This window comes from Centroberyx affinis, unplaced genomic scaffold, assembly GCF_046629955.1.
Source record: "Centroberyx affinis isolate AG114_WGS23_722 - 3 ecotype Tasmania unplaced genomic scaffold, CSIRO-AGI_Caff_v1 ptg004185l_1, whole genome shotgun sequence".
Lineage (NCBI taxonomy): Eukaryota > Metazoa > Chordata > Actinopteri > Beryciformes > Berycidae > Centroberyx > Centroberyx affinis.
The window spans coordinates 39778-61592 of record NW_027281938.1 but is presented as its reverse complement, the minus strand read 5'-3'; the positions used below and the strand labels follow the sequence as shown (position 1 = coordinate 61592).

The 21815-nt window shown below is 44.0% G+C and overlaps 1 protein-coding gene across 1 annotated transcript; it reads right to left on the bottom strand.

Annotated features, from left to right (window-relative positions):
* Window positions 1–362: 362 nt before the first annotated feature.
* Window positions 363–9336, bottom strand: LOC139663992 (holocytochrome c-type synthase-like). The gene is made up of 8 exons (XM_071542794.1): window positions 9245–9336; window positions 7564–7684; window positions 7343–7390; window positions 6351–6484; window positions 6063–6211; window positions 4782–4901; window positions 3446–3532; window positions 363–2000 (listed from the first exon to the last, which is right to left on the bottom strand). Exons 2-8 carry the CDS (start codon window positions 7670–7672, stop codon window positions 1802–1804), a joined length of 846 nt encoding a protein of 281 aa, XP_071398895.1. The 5' UTR covers window positions 7673–7684; window positions 9245–9336; the 3' UTR covers window positions 363–1801.
* Between the last annotated feature and the right edge of the window lie 12479 nt (window positions 9337–21815).

The window sequence follows — 21815 nt, the reverse complement described above, 5'->3', positions numbered from 1 at the left end:
TGTGTTTTGGGGGTTTTTTTTGGTGCAAACTGTCCCTCTACAAATAGATCAAAGATACCAATTCTGGTGAAACGCCTCCCTCTGCTGTTCAGGTTGTAAACTGCATTAACAGAGCTGCAAAAATTAGGTTTTCTCCACATAAAAGGGAATTAACAATTTTAACTGACTCAAACCAGGAAATGTGGCTGCTACAAAGTACTAAAATAGTCATACAACCAACTTGGCAGATGTACTGTGCATTACATGCTCAGTTGTAAACCTGCTGAAATATTGCATTAGGCCCAGCAGATGGTGCTAGGAATGTTTCAACACTGTAGTTTCCCCTTTAAGAGTGAGGAAGAAAGACAAGCACATCTCAGAGGAAGAGGGACCAACTTTATTGTTCATTTGGTTGATCAACAGGGCTAGTAAAATCAATTTTTAGAAAACAAGAACACTTTCTGAGGACAGGAGCATCAAGGTTCTGTACACACAGAAATCCACAGTCACCAAACAATAAATAAAAATCAGCATATGAAAATTATATACTACAGCCGAGGCAGAGAATTCTGATACCGAGAGCTTGAGCTGCAGATGAAATATTACTATACTCTGCTAAATATACAAGGAAAATTCATTAATCGCAAAGCAAGACCAAATGTATTTTGATGCTCAAGCAAATATGGGTCTTCTATTGAATGTCTGATGGATACAAATCCCACGCTGAATAATGAGTCATTATTTTAGAGCACTTAATCCCTTTGAAGCATCGAATAAGAACGTAATACAGTATATGAAGATATTAAGCGTTTGGCCTAACAGACAATGAGATGAGCTAGTCATTTCACTTCCAATTTAACCTCATCCCAAACCATTGACATCTACACCCGGGCAAACTAACCCAAACAAGAAGTGAAGGGAAGATGGGGAGTTACAGTATCTTACAATCACAAGGCTGATATCCATACCGGTCCTTTAAAAAAATAAAACTACATCTTTTATTTCTAGGCTAACACACCCATAACCCTCGCATGTTCAACACGGTATTCTGTCAAACCCACAAAACTCTAAACTTCTACTTGACAATCGTTTACAGTAAAGTGGTTTTGACTAGAAACTGAATAACAACGTTCGTTACAATCAGAGCAGAAATACTGTACAAAAGCTGAGAGAAGACAGATCGGTGAAAACCCTTCTTAAAGTGAGACAGTTAGCCAGGACAGGACAGTATTGGAGGTGGAGACAACCCAGCGGACTTGGCTCAAGCTGCCATTGGAATCATTGAGACCACCCTGGAACTTCCTTTAGTCTGCGTCTCACTACCAGACTCTTGCAGACAGAAAAGAGATGTGAAAATAGTCAAGACAACTACTTCAGGGATTTTTGGTTTGTGGGTGACATTGGAACAACCAAAGTCTTACAGAAAACTTCAATTATGGAGTCTTGAGGGACTAAGAGTTCTCCATCTATCCCAGAAGGCAGTTTAACAGATTCCAAAGGGCAGTTGGAGCCAGATGTGACCCGGTTGACACAACTCTGCCACTAGCTTAGACACACATGCTGTTTAAAAGACCTGTTAATTGCACTGCAAAGCTAAAAATTAACATCTCCCACTGAAATCAATATGATTAGCAGGTGAAGCTTGATATAACCTAACCAACTGAAGTTCTGTTGATACTACTCAGATAGCTTGAGTTGTCTTGATTTTCTTTATTCTTATAGTTTCTTTTCACAGCACCACACCTCCCACACAGAGCTGAAATGAGGAACCCCATGCTTTTTCAAAGTCCTTGCGCATGTGTGTTTGAATACAGGTAGTCCCTCAGGAGGTCCAGCGCCACCAGGCCACCTTCATGCGGTCCCAGACGGCGTCTAAAGAGTCAAAGGCGGGACGCACGTCCAGAATGGAGAACTCGTAGGTGTCCTTGTTGATTTCTCCGTCGTAGTAGTCGATGACGTAGCGCACCTCCTTCCCGCAGCGGTCCACGATCCAGTCGTGGCGGTCGAAAGGCAGCTCGTACCTGGTGGGAGGGGCGATGGGGCATGTAAATAAATCGTACTTTTCCACAAGATCACGTTTCTTATTACTGACTGTACCGATGGAAGCACAGTTGTCCAGGATGAATTGAGTTTTCATTCTTTTGCCCATACCAATTATATTCATTTAGAATGTTGGAAACAGGGTTTAGAGACATGGATCAAGTTAGGGCTGGGCGATATATCGTATAATATCGATATCCTGATATGAGACTCGATATCATCTGGGATTTTGGCTTCGTAATATTGTAAATTAACTTAAATGTTACTTCTTCCGGGTCTTGAAGACTGCATTACAGTATAGATACAAATTAAAATAGATAAGAGAAAAGATACAATTTTCTGAAAATATTAGCCTGTTCTGAGTAAAATGAATGATGATCGGCTTTACCTGCTCATCATATCCACTTATTACTGATTATACATTACTGATCACTAATGATCATTACTCATTTTAAAAATTTTCTTTCTCAAAATATCGTCACATTATCGATATCGAAGTATTCTGTCTAAAATATTGTGATATTTGATTTTGTCAGTATCGCCCAGCCATTGAGTGCAGAAAATATTAGAACCACCTGATGCACAATTTGCAAAATGTCTCAATTCTTTCATGGCTTGCCTCCTCATCTATATCCATCCTTTGCTTGACTAAAGTGGATTCAGCAGGTTAAAATAACACATCATTGCTTTCATTTGGATTCCGTGTGTCCACACTGTCCACAACATGATCATCAAGTCACCATTTATTCCCTATGGAGTTGAGCGACCTTAGAAACTCCGCCAATGTGTGGACGGCCAAGTTTGTCAGCTGAGAAAAGCTGGCCACAGCTGAACTTTTTGCAGTCATCAACCAACCAGCCAATCAGATTTCCGTGCTTCCTTGTTTCCCTACTGATGTGATTTTGTTGTATGAACAATAGCTGTGCCTGCTAAGTGCAAAATGGACAAGAAGCTGATTACAGCCATTCAAAGCTTCCCAGTTCTCTACAACTTTTATTTGAAAGATTACGGGAATAAAAGTCTCAAAAATGATGCTTGGAGAATGGTTGCATCCATTGTCGCGGTCGATAGTAGCTCTGAAGGAATTTTTTAATTTGTTTTCAATCAATGCTACCAAATTATACACTTGCTTAACTCATCAAATAGATAGACATAGATGCAATCCTCTTACACCATCCACAATCAGTCAGAATAGAGCGATCCATCAACCAAGTTGCTCACAGTGTGAACACACAGTTAGAAATGCCTTAACCTAGGGCTAGACTTGAGCCATGTCTGCCGGATCAAGCCACAGTATGAGAACATACTGCCCAAGATCCAGTCTTTCTTGTCAGAAATGGAACGGCATATGCATTTGATTTGTGAGAAGAACATCTCAGTTATGGAATAAAATAAGACCAAAAGGATAAAGTGTGAATTCACTCACCCCATCCAGCTGCGTAAGCGCGCCCTGGGGGAGAACTCTTTGGCTTTACCACCGAACCGCTTCAAAGACGGGCCGCACGGGCATTCTCTGGAGAGGAGACAAAAAAACATTAAATTAAAGTCACATTTCACATCAAATAACTTTGTCCATGATGCAATGATATGGCAAAGTATGCTATCAACTTACAGTATGAGGACAAGCAGGCAGATGATGTGAACTGAATAAAGAATATGGTTGATGTTGATGGGTGTGTAGCCTAGGTATAGCCTGTGCCAATATTATGCTGCTGCTTGTTGCCTCGTTTCTGTGTCTTTTGTGCTGCAGCAATGCCCAAGACAAATTTCAGTGTGTGTGTGTGTGTAAGGACATAGCCAATATTTTTTAGAAACCAACCAATTCATCACTAATCAAGGAAAGGTTTTTATGCCTGTATTTCAGTTGTGTAATATAGACGGCCTCCTGTTAGCATTTGTTAGGACATTGCTGGTCCCAGTTAATGTTAAATCAAAACCATTTCTCCAGCATGCAACTATTTAGTTTCAGAAGCGGTCAAACAAATATTGTTTTGGAGACCTTATATACTTGACTAACAGAAATGGTTTGTAAGTGGAAGTGATTAAGTGGGAGAGGACTCTCTTTCAGCTGTACTGTAGTGTAATGTCCTTGTTGAGGCTTTCCAGTACCATATGGAGGACGTTCCTACTATCTGGGAGCATTACTCCAGTGTGCAGATTTAGGCTAAGTTGCTCAGTTCAACAGGTTTTAAGTGAACTATTGTGTAAATGTGCATACTACAGCCTATTTAAATGAATTGTACTGCTGACTCCATTAAGGACCATAGTTTGTTATGGCCAACTTCGCAAAGTTGAGAAACCATACTGGACTCCCAGTAAACAAATGAAGAATGCTACTGCACCATTAACCGAGCTAAAACAAATTATGAGTTAAATGCAAAGATGAAGGCCAGCTGTATAGTGCAGTGATCCTCAACTTTTTTCATATCAAGGACCTCAAATGTAGTCCACATTAGAACCACGGAACCCCATTTGATGAGATTTTGTCTCTCGGACCCAAATCTGAGAATATTTCTATTGTTAAATATGATTTTTCCAGAATTCCATGACTATCTGTATTGTAGGTAGAGAGATAACAGAGAAACTATGATCAAAACAGTCATTATTCTGCATTCTCTATTTGTGTTAACTTCTTGTAAATGAAATAATGGTGAAGTTTAACAATTAAGCAATTTGCTGGGGACCCCCTGGAACCCCCTCAAGGACCCCTGGTGGTCCCCGGACCCCATGTTGAGAACCACTGGTATAGTGTGTCGACTCACTGAGCGTGGAGGGCCTCCCATTTAAGGATCTCCTGCCAGGCCTGCTCGTTGTTCCGATTGTGGATCTTAATGATGTTGGTCATATCCTGAGGACCGAGGTCATCCTCGCGCCAGCGCCACCTGCAGCACAGGTGGAGAGACAGCAAAGACAAATCAGGAGACAAGCAAAGATAAAAGCCAAATATGAAACACAATTGTAATAATTCTCTCTTCCATATTCCATTTAAACTCCATTTGAACTAGGAACAAAAATGTCATGACCAGGACAATATGAGAAACAGATTTTTGCCCAAATGTGATTGGTTCTTGCGTCGCAACCATAGTTCTCCCTTGCATAAAATTTTATTTTTTCCAACTTTTGCTCATTGCCTTACAGGGGCCGGATTCACCAATGTGTTCTTAAGATAGATCTTAAGAAATGACATAAGAGGAAATTTTAGGAAGTTCTTAGGAAGGTTCTTAAGTGCAATTCCTCAATATTTTCTTAGTAACAGTCTCATTTCTTACGAATTTAATAGGGCCTGAATTAATTCTGGTTAATAAACTTTAGGCTTACTGCCATTGAGGCTAGGAGACAAGGCTAGGAGGCTAGGAGACAAGGCTAGGATACAATCCAAAGTGCTTCCATCTACAAAACAATTGGGGAAAAACCTATTTAGGGCAACTACAACTGATGAAGTATATGAAAAGATTTAAACATTGGTTGCTGTTGGTAACTGTAAAATTTGCAGCTTATTTTCAACAGACATGAGACAGAGGCTACCTGGCCCTACACCAAATAAAGCTTTACAATAAATGTTCATCTTAATGTTAGGTGTAGGGGAACCTATGAAGACTTTGAACTATAACCTAATTGTTTAAAATTACCTTTACCTTTTCACTGTAGGAGTTTTAAGACAGGTGAAGGGCTGTCTTAAAGTTAAGAAAAAAACCAAGAACAAATTTAAGAACTTTCATTTCAAGAATACCATTTATTCCTACGTTTTTTCTTAGGAAGAAACATAAGAAGAAAGTTAAGAAAATATATAAGAACTGTTTTTGAGAATAGCAATTTTTCCTAGTTTTTTTCTTAAGACTAAAGTTAAGAAAAAAATGGCACTTGAGAAAAAAATTTTTCTTAAGAAGGTTTTGTGAATCTGGCCCCAGGCCTGGGTCACATGGCCACCTATCCTGACATGCCGTGCACACATGGTCACTCGCTTCTCATACACAATGAATGGAGGCTAACTGTTCGACTCGTGTGTGCAACTGGGGTGAAAACGCCACGGAGGACAAACTGACCCCTTCCGCAGCATGGCGTTCCAGAACATCTGCTCGGAGGGGTAGACCCAGTTCTTGCCGGTGCCGTGTCGGGGAATCTTGGACTCCTCTCTGGAGAGGGGCAGGGGGAAGGGCTGGTCTGCAGCTGGCTTCTGGTTAGGGGGGGGCATCTGTGTGCACAGGGAGAGGAGACAACTCAACACTCAAAATGTTTAGCCCCCCATTCTGACAGGATTATTCAGTTCAGGGAAGGTAGGGGAATTTATACTTGAGCTCATTATTAAATTTGAGGTGAACCGCGGCAGGTACCATATTCGACGGGTCGATGTCACTCTTCGCGCCCGCTGCAGCTTTCATGGGACACTCCACAAATTCATAGGCCCGGTCCTGGTGGGCTGGACCTGCTGCCGCTTGGTGCATGGGACACTCTGCTGGAGGAGACGCTAAAAGAGACAAGAGGAGCGGATTGGGGCGTGTTGATGTGTTTTCACCTTTACAGTCAGGGTTCCTGCACATTTTCACTTAAAAAATTCCATACTTTTTCCAGACCTTGATTTGTTTTGAAGATTTTGTCCGGTGTTCAATATGATTTACGCAGATAGACATCTTGCCCCTGTTAACTAGGCTCATATCACTGTATAGATGAAGATTGTTCTTCACAGCGACAAATATCAGAATATGTGAGATGACTGAAACGATATGCGAGATGAAACGGGTGTTTCTCAAATCTGAATTTATGCAATATTTGTTCATTTCTGTGAATATGTGCAATTGATCTTTTTTTTTTTTTTTTTACTTGTGATGACAGATACTTAATTAAACTGCATTACTCTTAATGCAAGAAAGCCCTCACTTTGTTCTTCATTTTCAATTAACTTTCCTCACACAATAGGATACTCCCAAATTCATCTGCTCTTCATTGGTAGCAATGCAGCTTTTCGACCAGCAGATGTCGATGTGACTTTGGTCTCAGTGAAAATAAAAGCTGAAGCAGTGGAGTTTCACGACAAGGCGGTTGTTCCTGGCTCTTGGCTATGAAGCACTGCATTCAAATTTAGTCAATATCAAGGCAATTTTTTTTTAAATTGGAAACGTAAATACCCAACATATTCGTCCACTTATCCAACCCTAGTAGCATATCCAAAATTAAACCGAAGCGATTTCATTTTCTGGCACAATAAGAATGTTAGCTTTCCCAAATAGAGAAAAATGGATTACACATTAATCATTTTTGAGTAATGACCCCAGACTAACGGGTCTGTACTATGTCACCCTATGACACCCCTTTCTCTCACACCTACCATTGACAGGCTGGGCTTGGTGCATGGGACACTCTGATGGTGGCGACACTAGAAGTGGGGGGGGGGGGGGGACAGACAGAAACAGGTTAGGGAATGTTGATACAATTTGAACATCCATGAACAAAAATACTATGCTATCATAAATGAGAAAATGACCCACAGACATCTCTCCAAAACCCCTACCTCCCCCCTTCCCCTCACACACACACACACACACACACCTTTGACAGGCTGGGCTTCCTGGTGCATGGGGCAGCCCTGAGGCGGGGCGACCATCACCGCCTCCGCCTTGACTGTTGGAGGAGCAAGCGTGGACACTGAGGCTCCCATCCTGCCCACAGTCTGCGGTGGAAACACAAACACATAGGAGACATGAAGAGAAGAAAACAAAAACATTCATCTGTATGGTGCCTGACGGGCTGGAACAGATAACACTACATTGTAATCACATTCATGTCTATAAGTATGTATGGATGTCACACAGCACAGAATTTCATAATACTGATTACTGAGTTGAGAGTCTCACTTAAATTCATGTCTTGTGTGAGCTATGAAGTCCCTTCACTAGAATGTTCCAATTCACTGAGTATAATCAGGGATGCAGTGGATAGTAATTCTAAACCATCTAAACTCAGTTTACCCATCTTTTCAGACTGACATAAACAATTAGGATATGAAATTCAGACTACACAATCATACAAGTACACAAGCAAGGAAACATTAAATTAACCTTGTTAAAAAAAACTCAAGATTAAACTGGGTTTCTATTTTAGAAACAAGACATGTTTTAATTTTGCTACATTTCTCCCTCTCTTCTGAATGCTAAATCACTCACTCATCATTGTCACTTGTATGAAAGGGCAGGTCTGACCTCATTACATTACCGCAGATGCCTTCATTGGCACTTTTTTTTTATCTACAAAGCCATCATAGGGCAAATCCCTGGCTATTTAAAACGCCTTTTCAATCGTATCACAAGTTCTTACAACTTGCGCTCTAAGAATTTACACCTTTTCACTGTCCCGCGCCCTTCCATGGAATTTGGGGAAATGGCTTTTAGTTATTATGCTCCATGGTCCTGGAATCAGCTCCAGAAAGATGCAAACCTGGATCACTTCATCCCTCTGGGTGATTTTAAAAGTCTGTTGCAGTCTTTAAAAACTGAAGTTTGTAGCTGTTTTACTTGAGATTGTATACTGTGTAATTTGCATATTCGTAGGTATTCCTTGTGATTTTATATTGTGGTTTTGTGTTGTATTTTTGTAACATCTGTTTGCTGCTCTCTTGGCCAGGGCTCCCTTGCAAAAGAGATGCACATCTCAATGGGACTCACCTGGTTAAATAAAGGAGAAATACAAAAAATAAAAAATAAAAAAAATAAAAAACAGACACATTTTTGAATTGGAGTTTGGCGTTCCCCCCATAAAAGAGAGAACGAAATGTATCGGGTCTAGCGAGATATGCTGTGTAGCAAACAAATCAGATATACAGTATAGGGTTAGTCACCCAACCTGCACCCAACATAGCAAAGGGAGCTAGCTAGCACATTTACTAGCTAACACTAATTGAGTGGCTAACTGTGTTGAAATGCAGCAAAATAACTGCAGCGTAACGTTCACTGTGTAATCGACAGCTAACACAGACACTATAAGAGACTCTATAAATAGGCTGCTGCTGTCAAAAAGTTAACCTTAGTTAACCTAACGGTTGCGGCAACAATTAGCCAGGCAACTTAGCAACCCTGCTAGCTGCCATGTAACTATCTCTAGCCATTGCCTTTCATATTTAGGTACATTAAAACGAACCTCGTTCAAAAATACACTGAAACGGGCGTTTGTTGTTTCTCCGCTGGTCACATAAAAGAAGGATTATAACAGTTTAAAAGAGAGGAAAACAACTGACCTGTTATGGAAGTCAGACGAGATGTGTTCAGGCTAACGTTATATTCCCAATGTCAACGTGCAGGACAGCCTGCCTCTTACCCAGAAGGAGTTGCGCAAGTGGATTACATACCGCGTACGTAATATACGTCATCAAGCTACGTAACCCCCACTGTATACAGGTGGTGGTATCATGCTGAATGGTATATCTATCGAGGACAAGAAATGGAAAGGAAATTGAGCACTGATATTTATAGAGACATTCATTGGCAAAAAGTATGGAAGCAAGCACTTGAAGGCAGCATGTCTATAGATGTGTCTATAGGCTATATACTGAGTTTGTGCATATAACACTGAGGCTGTATCAGTGGTGACTAGCCAGTAGAGGGCGCCAGGACATTTAATTTAGGATCATTTTTGATTCTATTAATTCAACATTTTAGAGCTGTGTGTAAAATGCTCTCTCTCTATTTCTCAATATTGAACTACAATTCCCTTCATACTCATCCACCATGTGATGTTTTGAAAACATACAGTAGGCCAACATGTGTAGGACACATGCCTAACATACCTGAATCAACTGTTAGGCATGCCTACCAGTTGATTCAGGTAGATAATCGAATGTAAAGCCATACATGCTTATGTTATCGTCATAATCAATGTAAAATCTATACTTCAGTGATTCTCAACCTATTTCATATCAAGGACCCTTAATTTAGTCCACATTAGAGTCACAGACCCCTATTTGATGAGATTTTGTCTCTCGGACCCAAATCTGAGAAAATTTATATTGTTAGATATGATTTTGTCCAGAATTCCAAGACTATCTGTATTGTAGGTAGAGAGATAACAGAGAAACTATGATCAAAACAGTCTTCTACATTCTTCTCCATTCTCTAATCGCATTTACATGAAATAACGGTGATGTTTAACAATTCATCAATTTGCTGGGGACCCCCCTGGAACCCCCTCAAGGACCCCTGGTGGTCCCCAGACCCCACATTGAGAAGCACTGCTATACTTAATCAATATAATCAAGGAGAATATATGAACACATTCCTTTGATCAGACAGCACACATACATGTACCATGCACAGTGGGGAGAGAGTAGAGAGAAAGAGGCTTTTGATAATAGCTCATGCCAGTATGCTTCTTAAAAAAAAAAGAAAGATTAATGGGATTGTTATTGCAATGGGATTGTATGCAGAGATCACTCTTACTGGGGACGGACTGGTACAGGAATTAGGGAGGAAGACTCCTACTTTCGGCCTTGAGGTACAAAACAACAGTTGGACCAATAGAGAGCCATAAAGTTTAGGAATAGACTATCCCTATAGGTGGAAGCATGGTGTGAAGGGGGGTTGGGAGGTAGAAAAGAACATGATGATGAGAATTCATGGTCAGAGCCTCCGCATATCAGTTGTATTATGTATTCTGTTATATGAAGAATAAAGCCAAAGAAAAAGAGTCAGAGTTTGTCTCATTCTGTGTTCAGCTCCTCGAACCTGAAGTGGAAGTTGAAGAAAGAAGAAAATCCACTAAGACATTTGGCAAGCCAGCCAACAAGCCAACAAGCGCGCACCTAAATTAACATAAGGTAAGCAGAAGCCCTTTCTAAAAATCTGTAATCTGATTTTATTGTTGTGAGTGCCAAAGGCAAATGGTGGTCACACCAGATACTGACTGGTTTTCCAAAAATACATATCTGTAGCCCTAGTCATATGAGATCCATAGTTCAGTGCCTAATAAATGTCTTTTTTCAAGATAAAACTGCACATTTTAGAGTGGCCTTTTATTGTGACCAGCCCAAGGCACACCTGTGCAATACTCATGCTGTTTAATCAGCATCTTGATATGCCACACCTGTCAGGTGGATGGATTGTCTTGGCAAAGGAGAAGTGCTCACTAACACGGATTTAAACAAATGTGTGAACAAAATTTGAGAGAAATAAGCCTTTTGTGTGCTTAGAAAAAGTCTTAGATCTTTTATTTCAACTCATGGGAAAAATGGGAGCAAAAACAAAAGTGTTGCGTTTATATTTTTGTTCAGTATAGAATCAGTGTTGAAATTGCTAAAGCACTTTACACTGGAAGTATTGTGATGATATAGCTGTGGCATTCAGTGTGTTAATAGTGTGGTGGTTGGTTGTGTGTGCTGAGTTCGCTGGAGGAATGATTTAGATGACGTTGATGTATTACAGAGGGCAAGATCAAAGCTGAAGAAGATTGGATTAGAGATAAGTGTGAGTTAGAGCGGTGGTTCTCAACGTGGGGTCCGGGGACCACCAGGGCTCCTTGAGGGGGTTCCAGGGGGTCCCCAGCAAACTGATGAATTGTTAAACTTCACCATTATTTCATTTACAATTAGTGAACACAATTAGAGAATGTAGAAGAATGACTGTTTTGATCATAGTTTCTCTGTTATCTCTCTACCTACAATACAGATAGTCATGGAATTCTGGACAAAATCATATCTAACAATAAAGATATTCTCAGATTTGGGTCTGAGAGACAAAATCTCATCAAATAGGGGTCCGTGGCCCGATAAGTTATGGGTCCTTGATATGAAAAAAGTTGAGAATCACTGAGTTAGAGAAATAACGAGGACTAAAAGGTTGAGAGGTGATTATCAAAAGAGGGGCAGAGTATGTTGAATTGAACAAAAGAACAAAAAAAACAAAAAAAAAGAGAGAGAGAGAGAGCCAGGAGAGCATATGTCTAAAGGAGAGTGTGTGCATTTTTGGATGAGAAAATAAGTAATTGGCCCAGATGGGAGGGAAAGATATAACTCATTAGAAGACATATATGAAAAATTGTGGAGCAAAACTGTGTTTGTAAATTTACATGAAGCCTTTCCAGATGGATTCCCGAGTCCATTATCGACTGGGGTGATCAGAGCAATCAGGGAAGGCTGGAAATCCATTAGCGGACCCCATGCCATCACCTCAGCTTCTGTGGGGAAGGTGTGCAGCTACACTAGAGACTGAATTCCACACACCAGAGTATATGTCAGTAGCTAAGAAATTATTAGGAGAACACTGTGGGTTAACATTTCACACATTAGGTCGGCTGAAAATGTCCTTGCGTTCAACACATGACTTAACTTCTCTCAATTCCTCGCAGACGTTAACGCATGACTCAGGGCGTGGTCATGGGTAAAAGAATAAAATGAAACAATTAAAAATGTAATGAAGGTAAAAAATGAAATAAAATTAACGGTAACACTTTATAATAACCATCATTAATAAATGGTAAATTGATAGTTAATTAAACTTTAGTTAATAGTTATTTTACTGTTAACAAACAATGAAATGATCATTAATAATGTTTACTAATTATTAGTAATGCTATAATTTATGTTATTTTATCATTAGTTTGTGTAATATAAAATCATTTGTTTCTAAATGATATACTGTATCATAGCTGATAAGAGACGGTAAAAAGGGTAAAAAGCTATGATAAAATATATAATTTATAAACAAATGATAAAATAACATAAATTATAGCATTACTAATAATTAGTAAACATTATTAATGATCATTTCATTGTTTGTTAACAGTAAAATAACTATTAACTAAAGTTTAATTAACTATCAATTTACCATTTATTAATGATGGTTATTATAAAGTGTTACCAAATTAACTTATACTGAATACAATTAAAAGACTGAATCATACTAGTGAGATAAACGACTCAAAAATGAGAAATTGTTGAACCCGATATAGTTTTAGTTTAGTTTAGTTTAGTTTTATTTCTGTGTCATGCCAAACATCTGGCCCATCCCACATGGGATTACAGGACACCACCATTTTACAAAACATACATCTTCTGGTGATACATATAAGAGCAAAAAAAAAAAAAAATTACCACATTATAAAGTACTACTATATTCTTTCAAATAACATATTTGAAATGATAGGTTTCAAATGAACAATACACTGAAAAGAACTGCTACAAGCTTCCAGTTTATCTCGGTAAAGAGTTTTTTTTCTCATCTCCCAGGCTTTCTCCAGGTAACTAGCTCATCTGAATGTTTCATAAGCGAACAGCCAACTCAATCTTTGTGCATCATCCATATTTACAAAAACAATATAATATGTTTTTATCTTACTAAACAAATTATTGTGCAGTTCCCAGTAAAAAAGGGCAATAGAAAACAAAGTGAAACTCATTTTCTATATCAGTCAAACCCATATAAGATATAACGGAAAATAGTGAATAAAACACAGACATAGAGAGATTAAAGCTGTGTTAAGCTGCGTTTGTTCACTCCTTTGCTGGCATTTGGGCACAAAGAGTTTTTCTTCGAGCAGATGACACTCCTGTCAAACATGCCTCTCAGCTTCAAGCGCTTTTGTCTGCAGTTAAACTCCCCATCGGCCCTGCTATAGTTAAATGTGCTGCTCATACACGTGGCGCTGACTTTGCCTCTAGAGGTAACTCTGTGGCTGACATCACAGCCAAACATGTTGCAAATTCGACTCACCCTGTTGTCTCTGTCATGCTTCTGTCTGCTGAGCATGGGCGTAGGAAGCACAGGGGACAGGGGGGACATGTCCCCTCCGATATTAAGACGCTTAAAATGTTCCCCTCATAAAATAAACCACGACATTGTGTTATTTTGCCTCCGGGTTGAAAAATCAACCGTGGGACTTTTATTTTGAAAAGCCTTTGACTTTGCGCAATGTGGAATGAAGTTGAATAAAGTATCTCCATATGAAAAAAAGACTTGACAATAGGGCTTCATATTGAGGAGCAGACAGCAGCCAAGGCAGTGCTCCAAACTACAGCCAAAAACAAAGCTGCATAGATCATGTGAAGAGGTGTCACTCTGGCCCTAAATTAAATATCTTGTAATTACGTGTTCTGTTCAGCAATATTAAAATCGTTCCACTAACATTTTAGCCCGCAAAGGCAGATTGTAAAGAATATAATGGCTTACATTCTGATGCAGGCCTTTGTGGGCAAAACGGACCAGTGCACCGCAAAAAATAAATGACTAGAAACCAGATAATATCAGTGCAGTTAGTTGGAAGGAAAATACAACTACATAAAACACTGTAATTCAAAGACGGAAATTATTATTATTGTTATTCTATTATTATTAATGAGAAACAGGCAAAACTAGATAGATTGGCTGAAAGCCTGCTGTAACCAACACATAAAGTCTGATCTGTCACTCAGCACCTCATTCTTTCTTTATTTTCAGATAGCCTTTTTAAAAGTTACTAGAAATGGATAATGCAGAGCTGTTTTTTGAAAAATTGCCCCCGTACCCCAGTAGTCAAATCTGTCCCCGCCAATGGCCAACTGCTTCCTACGCCCATGCTGCTGAGGCTATTGATGTCACCGATTGCAATCTCGCTGACTTACTAACTATACAGTATGACGCCGCGCTGTCAGGGAAAGACACATGGTTAGCTGCAGGCTGTGTTACCTGCCCAGAAACGGGTTTGTATAGGCAATTGGAAACAGGTAAAGCCCCTGCCTCCTTATTACCTGAATTGTGCAGAGCGGCACATGGCATTTGCCACTCTGCAAGGGGGGAGATGATTAAAGCAACTTCCAAATACTGGTTCACTAACAAAGACCACGCCACTATGAGATGTATTTGGACGGTTTATTGAGGGAAAGAGGGTGTCATGGTTCGGCCATGACCTGCCTGTGTGTTTCCTTCTGTGTTCCCTGCCTCCCTTGTGTCTCCGCCTCCTGGTTTGTCTGTCAGTGTGTAGTGTGGGTGTGGCTCCCTCTCTCCCCCTCCTCCTGCTCCCACACACCTGTACCTCATTTGTAATCACCCCATGTGTATATTAGTCTTGTTTCCCCAGTCAGTCTTTGTCGGTTCATTGTTCTGTATTGTGTTTGTGTCAGTTTGTGAAGAGCTCTTATTTTTGGATTTCCTGTGTCACCTGCTATTTGTTCAATTAAACTCCCAGTCTGGGGATTTTTGATCACCACCTGCATCGCTGTCCTGCGTTTGGGTCCTCACCACACCTACCCGTGACAGAATGAACCGACCAAGACTGGACCCAGCGGACAGCACCCAGCTACCACACAGCCTGCCTTCACCTGGTGAGCCCTGCTTCTCTGTTTGACCTGCGCTCTCAACCCTACCCTCTTGTCCCGGCAGTGGAAGAAAGCTCCGGGGGGTTTCAGCCCCTTTCCCTGCCAGTTTGTCTGGATCCCCAGCACTCTCAAGCCTACCCTCTCGTGTCCCGGCAGTGGAAGAAAGCTCCGGGGGGTTTCAGCCCCTTTCCCTGCCTGCTTCTGTCTTCCCAGCGTTCTCAAACCTACCCCATAACAGTACGAACTAGCCAACATGGACCCAGCAGACAGGTCTCCTCCCTCTGCAACGGGCGTTGAGATGATTACCCTGTTTGCCTACTTTGCCCGGCAAGCAGCCTTGTCTGCTAGCAACCAGCCAGCTAGCCACCAGCCTAGGCCGCAGCAGCAGCCAAGCTACCAGCCCAAGCCACAGCAGCAGCCGTGCTACCAGCCCAAGCCACAGCAGCAGCCGAGCTACCAGCCCAAGCCCCAGCAGCAGCTGAGCTACCAGCCCAAGTCCCAGTCTGCTAGCTTTGGGCCTGCTAGCCACCAGCCAGCACTCCAGTCGGTTAGGCTCGGGTTTTTGAGCCTGAAACCTTCCTGTCCTGACCCGGCTTTCCTGGAACCCCTGGTTCCTACCATGGATCATCTGGGGAGCCGCCCTGATGCCCAGCGGTCATCCTTTGAGGGGACTCGTCTTGCCTTTTTCACGGGGACCCGTGGAGGCACCAAGAGGCGGCGAGGTCCCCGTGGCTCCCGACGCCACTGGCTCACTCAGCAGTCCTGCGCTACAGAGTCTCCGCTACCCAGCGCCACTACTGGGGTCCAGTCAGTGCCTGTTCCCGAGCCGCGGCAATCCCCTGTTCCTGTCGGGCCACGGCAATCCCCAGTTCCTGTTCCTGTCGGGCCGCGGCAATCCCCTGTTCCTGTCGGGCCACGGCAATCCCCAGTTCCTGTTCCTGTCGGGCCGCGGCAATCCCCTGTTCCTGTCGGGCCGTGGCAATCCCCTGTTCCTGTCGGGCCGCGGCAATCCCCAGTTCCTGTTGGGCCGCGGCGGTCTCCTGTTCCTGCGCCACGGCAATCTCCTGTTCGTGCTGGGCCGCAGCAATCTCAGCTTCCTGCGCCGCGGAAGCTCCCTGTCGCCGAGCTGCGGCAGTCACCTGTTCCTGCGCCGCGGAAGCTCCCCGTAGCCGAGCCGCGGTGGTCTCCTGTTCCTGCACCATGGCAATCTCCTGTTCGTGCTGGGTCACAGCACTCTCAGCTTCCTGCGCCACGGAAGCTCCCTGTCGCCGAGCTGCGGCAGTCACCTGTTCCTGCGCCGCGGAAGCTCCCTGCCGTCGAGCTGCGGCAGTCACCCGTTCCTGCGCGGCGGAAGCTCCCCGTAGCCGAGCCGCGGTGGTCTCCTGTTCCTGCACTGCGGCAATCTCCCGTTCCTGTCGGGCCGCGGCAATCCCCGCTTCCTGCGCCACGGAAGCTTCCTGTCGCCGAGCTGCGACAGTCACCTGTTCCTGCACCTCGGCTGGTCCCTGTTCCTGCGCCACAAAAGCGCCCTGTCGCCGAGCTGCGGCAGTTACCTGTTCCTGCGCCACGGAAGCTCCCTGTTCCCGCTGAGCCGTGGCAATCTCTTGTTCCTGTTGGGCCGCAGCAATCTCTTGTTCCTGTTGGGCTGCAAAAGCCTTCTGTTCCCGTTGGGCTGCAAGAGCCTTCTGTTCCCGTTGGGCTGCAAGAGCCTTCTGTTCCCGTTGGGCTGCAAGAGCCTTCTGTTCCCGTTGGGCTGCAAAAGCCTTCTGTTCCTGTTGGGCTGCAAAAGCCTTCTGTTCCTGTTGGGCTGCAAAAGCCTTCTGTTCCCGTTGGGCTGCAAGAGCCTTCTGTTCCTGTTGGGCTGCAAAAGCCTTCTGTTCCCGTTGGGCTGCAAAAGCCTTCTGTTCCTGCTGGGCTGCAAGAGCCTTCTGTTCCTGTGCGGCTGCAAGAGCCTTCTGTTCCTGTGCTGCAAGAGCCTTCTGTTCCTGGGCTGCAGCTGTCTTCTGTTCCCGTCTCGCAGCAATCCGCTGAGCCAGAGGTGCAGCAAGTTTTTGGTTCTGTTCTGCTGCAGTCAGCTCTGGCTGTGTGTCAGCAAACCCCTGTTTCCCTACCTTCACCGGCTCGCCTGCCGGGCTCCCAGCTGACACAGCCTGCACTGCAGCCAGATTCCCAGTCGTCGGCCGCATCTGTCGACGCCCTGCCAATCCCCGTCGGCCATCTCAGACAGCCGTTGCCGGCCTCCGGTCCTGCACTCCAGCCGTTTCCGGCCTCCGGTCCTGCACTCCAGCCGTTTCCGGCCTCCGGTCCTGCACTCCAGCCGTTTCCGGCCTCCGGTCCTGCACTCCAGCCGTTTCTGGTCTCCGGTCCTGTTTTCCTCGCAGCCTGCCCCGAGCTGAATCTTCTGGTGTCGGCTGCATTCCCTGACCTCCAGCTGCGTCGTCGACCTGAGCGGTTCCGCCTTCGTCGTCGACCTCCTGAGCGGTCCCGCCTACATTACCGGCCTCCAGAGCTGTTCCGCCGCTCTGGTCGTCCTCCTGCCCGTCCTCCAGAGCTGTTCCGCCACTCTGGTCGTCCTCCAGAGCTGCTGCGCCTATGTGTCCAGCCTCCAGGCCGTCCGCCTGAGGTTTCCTGCTCGGCCTCCGTCCAGCCTCCAGGCCGTCCGCCTGAGGTTTCCTGCTCGGCCTCCGTCCAGCCTCCAGGCCGTCCGCCTGATGTTTCCTGCTCCATCCTTCTGTTCCCAGGCCACTTGTCCCTGAATCCCTCCTCCGGACCCCCTCCACCCACCCTGCTCGGTCCTGGCCAGCCTGGTGGGACGTCTGGTAGCCGTCCCTTAAGGGGGGGGTACTGTCATGGTTCGGCCATGACCTGCCTGTGTGTTTCCTTCTGTGTTCCCTGCCTCCCTTGTGTCTCCGCCTCCTGGTTTGTCTGTCAGTGTGTAGTGTGGGTGTGGCTCCCTCTCTCCCCCTCCTCCTGCTCCCACACACCTGTACCTCATTTGTAATCACCCCATGTGTATATTAGTCTTGTTTCCCCAGTCAGTCTTTGTCGGTTCATTGTTCTGTATTGTGTTTGTGTCAGTTTGTGAAGAGCTCTTATTTTTGGATTTCCTGTGTCACCTGCTATTTGTTCAATTAAACTCCCAGTCTGGGGATTTTTGATCACCACCTGCATCGCTGTCCTGCGTTTGGGTCCTCACCACACCTACCCGTGACAGAGGGATCGAGATTGGAGGGATGAAACGAGGGTGGAGGGTGGAGGGATGAATCGAGGGGTCAGATGAGTTGGGGTCGATGGTTGGCTGGAGGAACCAGGGAATTGAGACTCAGGGTGGGGGCACTGTCTCACTGATGGGGAGTCTAGCCCCATCATTTCCCCCTGTGGTTCCTGTACTGAGAGAGAAGAGCATGAGAAGACATAAAAAAAGGGGTTGTGGGGGGAGGGATGAGAGAACTGAGACATACGAGAGAGAGAAAAGGTCATGGTTAGGCGCATTTAAATAGGGTGGAGCAGGAAATTGAATGTGTGCTTGAGGCGTGGTCTTGTTCTTGAACTCATGTACAATTTGCAAGACACAAAACCCAGAAAAGGATCTAGGTCAAGGCCCATTTCACCACCTAGTCATGGATTTGATTGATATGACTGAGAGAAGGGAAAAGAAGCGTTACTGCCTTGTAGTGATATGTAGGTATTCTAGGTGGCTAGAAGCGTTTCCATGCGCTCATGCCGATGCCAAAGTGTCTAGCAAGAGAAATCTTCCCTAGATTTGGAGTATGCGAAACCCTGCAATCAGATAATGGCATTTTAAGGCCGAAATTACCAAAGAAACATGTGGCATACGCCAGAAATTTTCATACATCTACCACCCCCAATCGGCTGGAATAGTAGAAAGAGCAAATGGCATACTCAAAACTAAATTGGCCAAAGCATGCAGGGAAACAGGTGGCACGTGGGTGGAGTGCCTACCATTGGCCCTAATGGCCATGCGTAACTCTGTAAATAGAACTACGCACTTAACGCCCCATGAGATGATCACAGGGCGACCAATGGCAATGCCTGTCAAAAGACCAGAAAGGCCAGTGCCAAATCTGGAAGTACTAGACTTGAGCAAATATCTCAAGGGATTAACAGCGGCTATAAGATCTGTGTACTTCCAGGTACACCCCCAAGGAACGGAGGACTTGACCAAAGACCCGTCGACCCAGGCAGAACGACTAAGGGAACCAGGTGACCGGGTCTATGTCAAGGCCCAAAGGTGTAAGTGGAGGGAGCCCGGACGAAAAGGACCAGTTCCAAGTCATCTCGAGCACACCCCACGGCAGTGAAAGTCAGCGGAGTGACAGGATGGGTACACCTAAATCACTGCACCAGAGCATTGGACCCAGCGGATGAGGAGGTCTGATCGCCCTACTCATCACACTGGTAGGATGGACTGGCATTGCCCGTGCTACACAGAGTGCAAAGCTAGCAATGCCCACACATCACACTACCCTTGCACCTACATACATTACTGAAGTACCAAGACAAATACGCACCATACCCATACGTCATTACAACAGGTACAGGAATGTTTCACCACCCTGTTTGCTGAAGGAATAATATTAGCACCAGACACTAGAGCCTTGCTGCACAGAGAAGTAAGGTTCGATAGAGCACTATTCCATAGGGGCAAAATACATGGAAAGGTTAGACTCAGACTAAGTGTAGATCTTAAGGAAGGATACATAGATTCTAATGTACTCAACCCCTATAATCGACTAGTCCTGTCTAGAGGAAGGCCCTTCCCAAAGGAATGTAGGGTGGTAAATAAAGCCAAAATTTCAGAAGGGACCATTAAGTGTGATAAATTGTCTAAATGCATATCGACCGTAGGAAATAACACGTATGCCAGTCCACTGTACACACTGATCAGTGACAGCCACCTAAATGGGAAATTGACCTGCATGACCCGGAGACAGATTCGCTTTTGTGACATAAAAAATAATCTCTTCCCTGAAAGCTCCCTTAGTGTTAACTGGAATAGTGGGCGGTACGAAATTAATGACAGGAAAAGACAGAGGCGACAAACAGAGAATGAGTTCGCGGATTGGGAAAAGAAGTGGAAGGCCTTGGGATTTGATAGTTCTGCATTAGGCAAAAAAGATGAGCAGGCAAAAGATGACCTGTCTAGTATAATTGCGTCATTGGAAGTCATCAGAGATGCATTTGGGCGTTCAAAGAGTACTGGTAATTCCTTTTCACACACACTACATAATTGGTTTGGCCCATGGGGTGCGATGGTAGTACAGCTGTTACTCCCATTGGTTATACTGTAACTGGCCTACTGCTGCTGTGCGGATGCACCCTTATCCTTACCTGTGCAAAGGCAATGATATTGAGGTATGTAGGACACTTGGTCCCTGGGACAGGCATGATGGTGGCCAGTCAAGTTGAAATGCAGCCACCTACTGAGGAGCCAATTGAACCTGAATTTCCTGATTTATATCCAACCCCTGACTGGATTAGTGATGATTTCAGATGAGTTGATACTAATAGGGTAATGCTTGACGAATTGGTAGTGAATGTGCCCAGAAACACTAAAAATTTAATATGAACTATGAGTGGAAAGACATCTATGGAGCTTGGGATCCCAATAGCTTTTTAACCCCTCTGACCGAAAAACAGATATTTGACCAGGCCTGTGACATAAGGCGTACTGTCTACCATGTTATGGAGGAGCAACATGAGACATACCAACTGAGCCCACAACTAATGATTAAACATAGTCTGTAACCTAAGAAAGAATGTTGATTTTAGTTACGTCCTTAATGGAACGCGATATTGTCATAGGAATGGTCTCTTCTGGAAGAAGTTAGAAGTAATATCTGTTACGTTATACAATGACCTAAGAAAGAATGTTGATTTTAGTTACGTCCTTAATGGAACGCCATATTGTCATAGGAATGGTCTCTTCTGGAAGAAGTTAGAAGTAATATCTGTTACATTATACAATGACGTATTGTGGCAAAATCACCACCCTATTCAGTTGCAGTATTTACATAATATGCCTAGATGGGAAGGTATACACAAAACACACACATCACAAACATATTGAACATCTGGACATATCGAAGAGGATATGCCACAACTTGCGAAGAGGATGTGCCACTACAGTATGGGACTCACCTTATTAGCCTGGCACTGATTGAGTGTTCTGAGGGCTACTGGCCAGGCGGGGAAACCTCACCTGAGCTGAAGTAACACCAAGGTCCGATCTGGTTATCAGAGCCATGCGGTGCGCCTCTTCAATAGGGCAGAATTTTGTTATATCGCTATACCATTTGCTGTCATATCTTTTATGTTGTTGTGTTACTATATTGAAATTATGTGATGAAGGGTGAATCTTTTTGTGATGAGGGGTGAATCTTTTATCTCTCCCCGGGTCAGTAAAACAATTAAGCCTGGGAGAGTTTTTGGTTCATTTCTCATTAGGAGCCCAAGCACAACTACGGCTCTGAGCGTCTTGCTCCTAGTGTAGGTGATCAGCGTC

Bases quoted from the DNA above. Each gene is read 5' to 3' on its own strand.
- LOC139663992 (XM_071542794.1), bottom strand. From the start codon at position 7,672: ATGGGAGCCTCAGTGTCCACGCTTGCTCCTCCAACAGTCAAGGCGGAG. The intron at 7,391-7,563 runs GTGTGTGTGTGT...CCCCACTTCTAG, and splicing joins GGAAGCCCAGCCTGTCAAAG to TGTCGCCACCATCAGAGTGT. The intron at 6,212-6,350 runs GTACCTGCCGCG...CTGTGCACACAG, and splicing joins ACATCGACCCGTCGAATATG to ATGCCCCCCCCTAACCAGAA.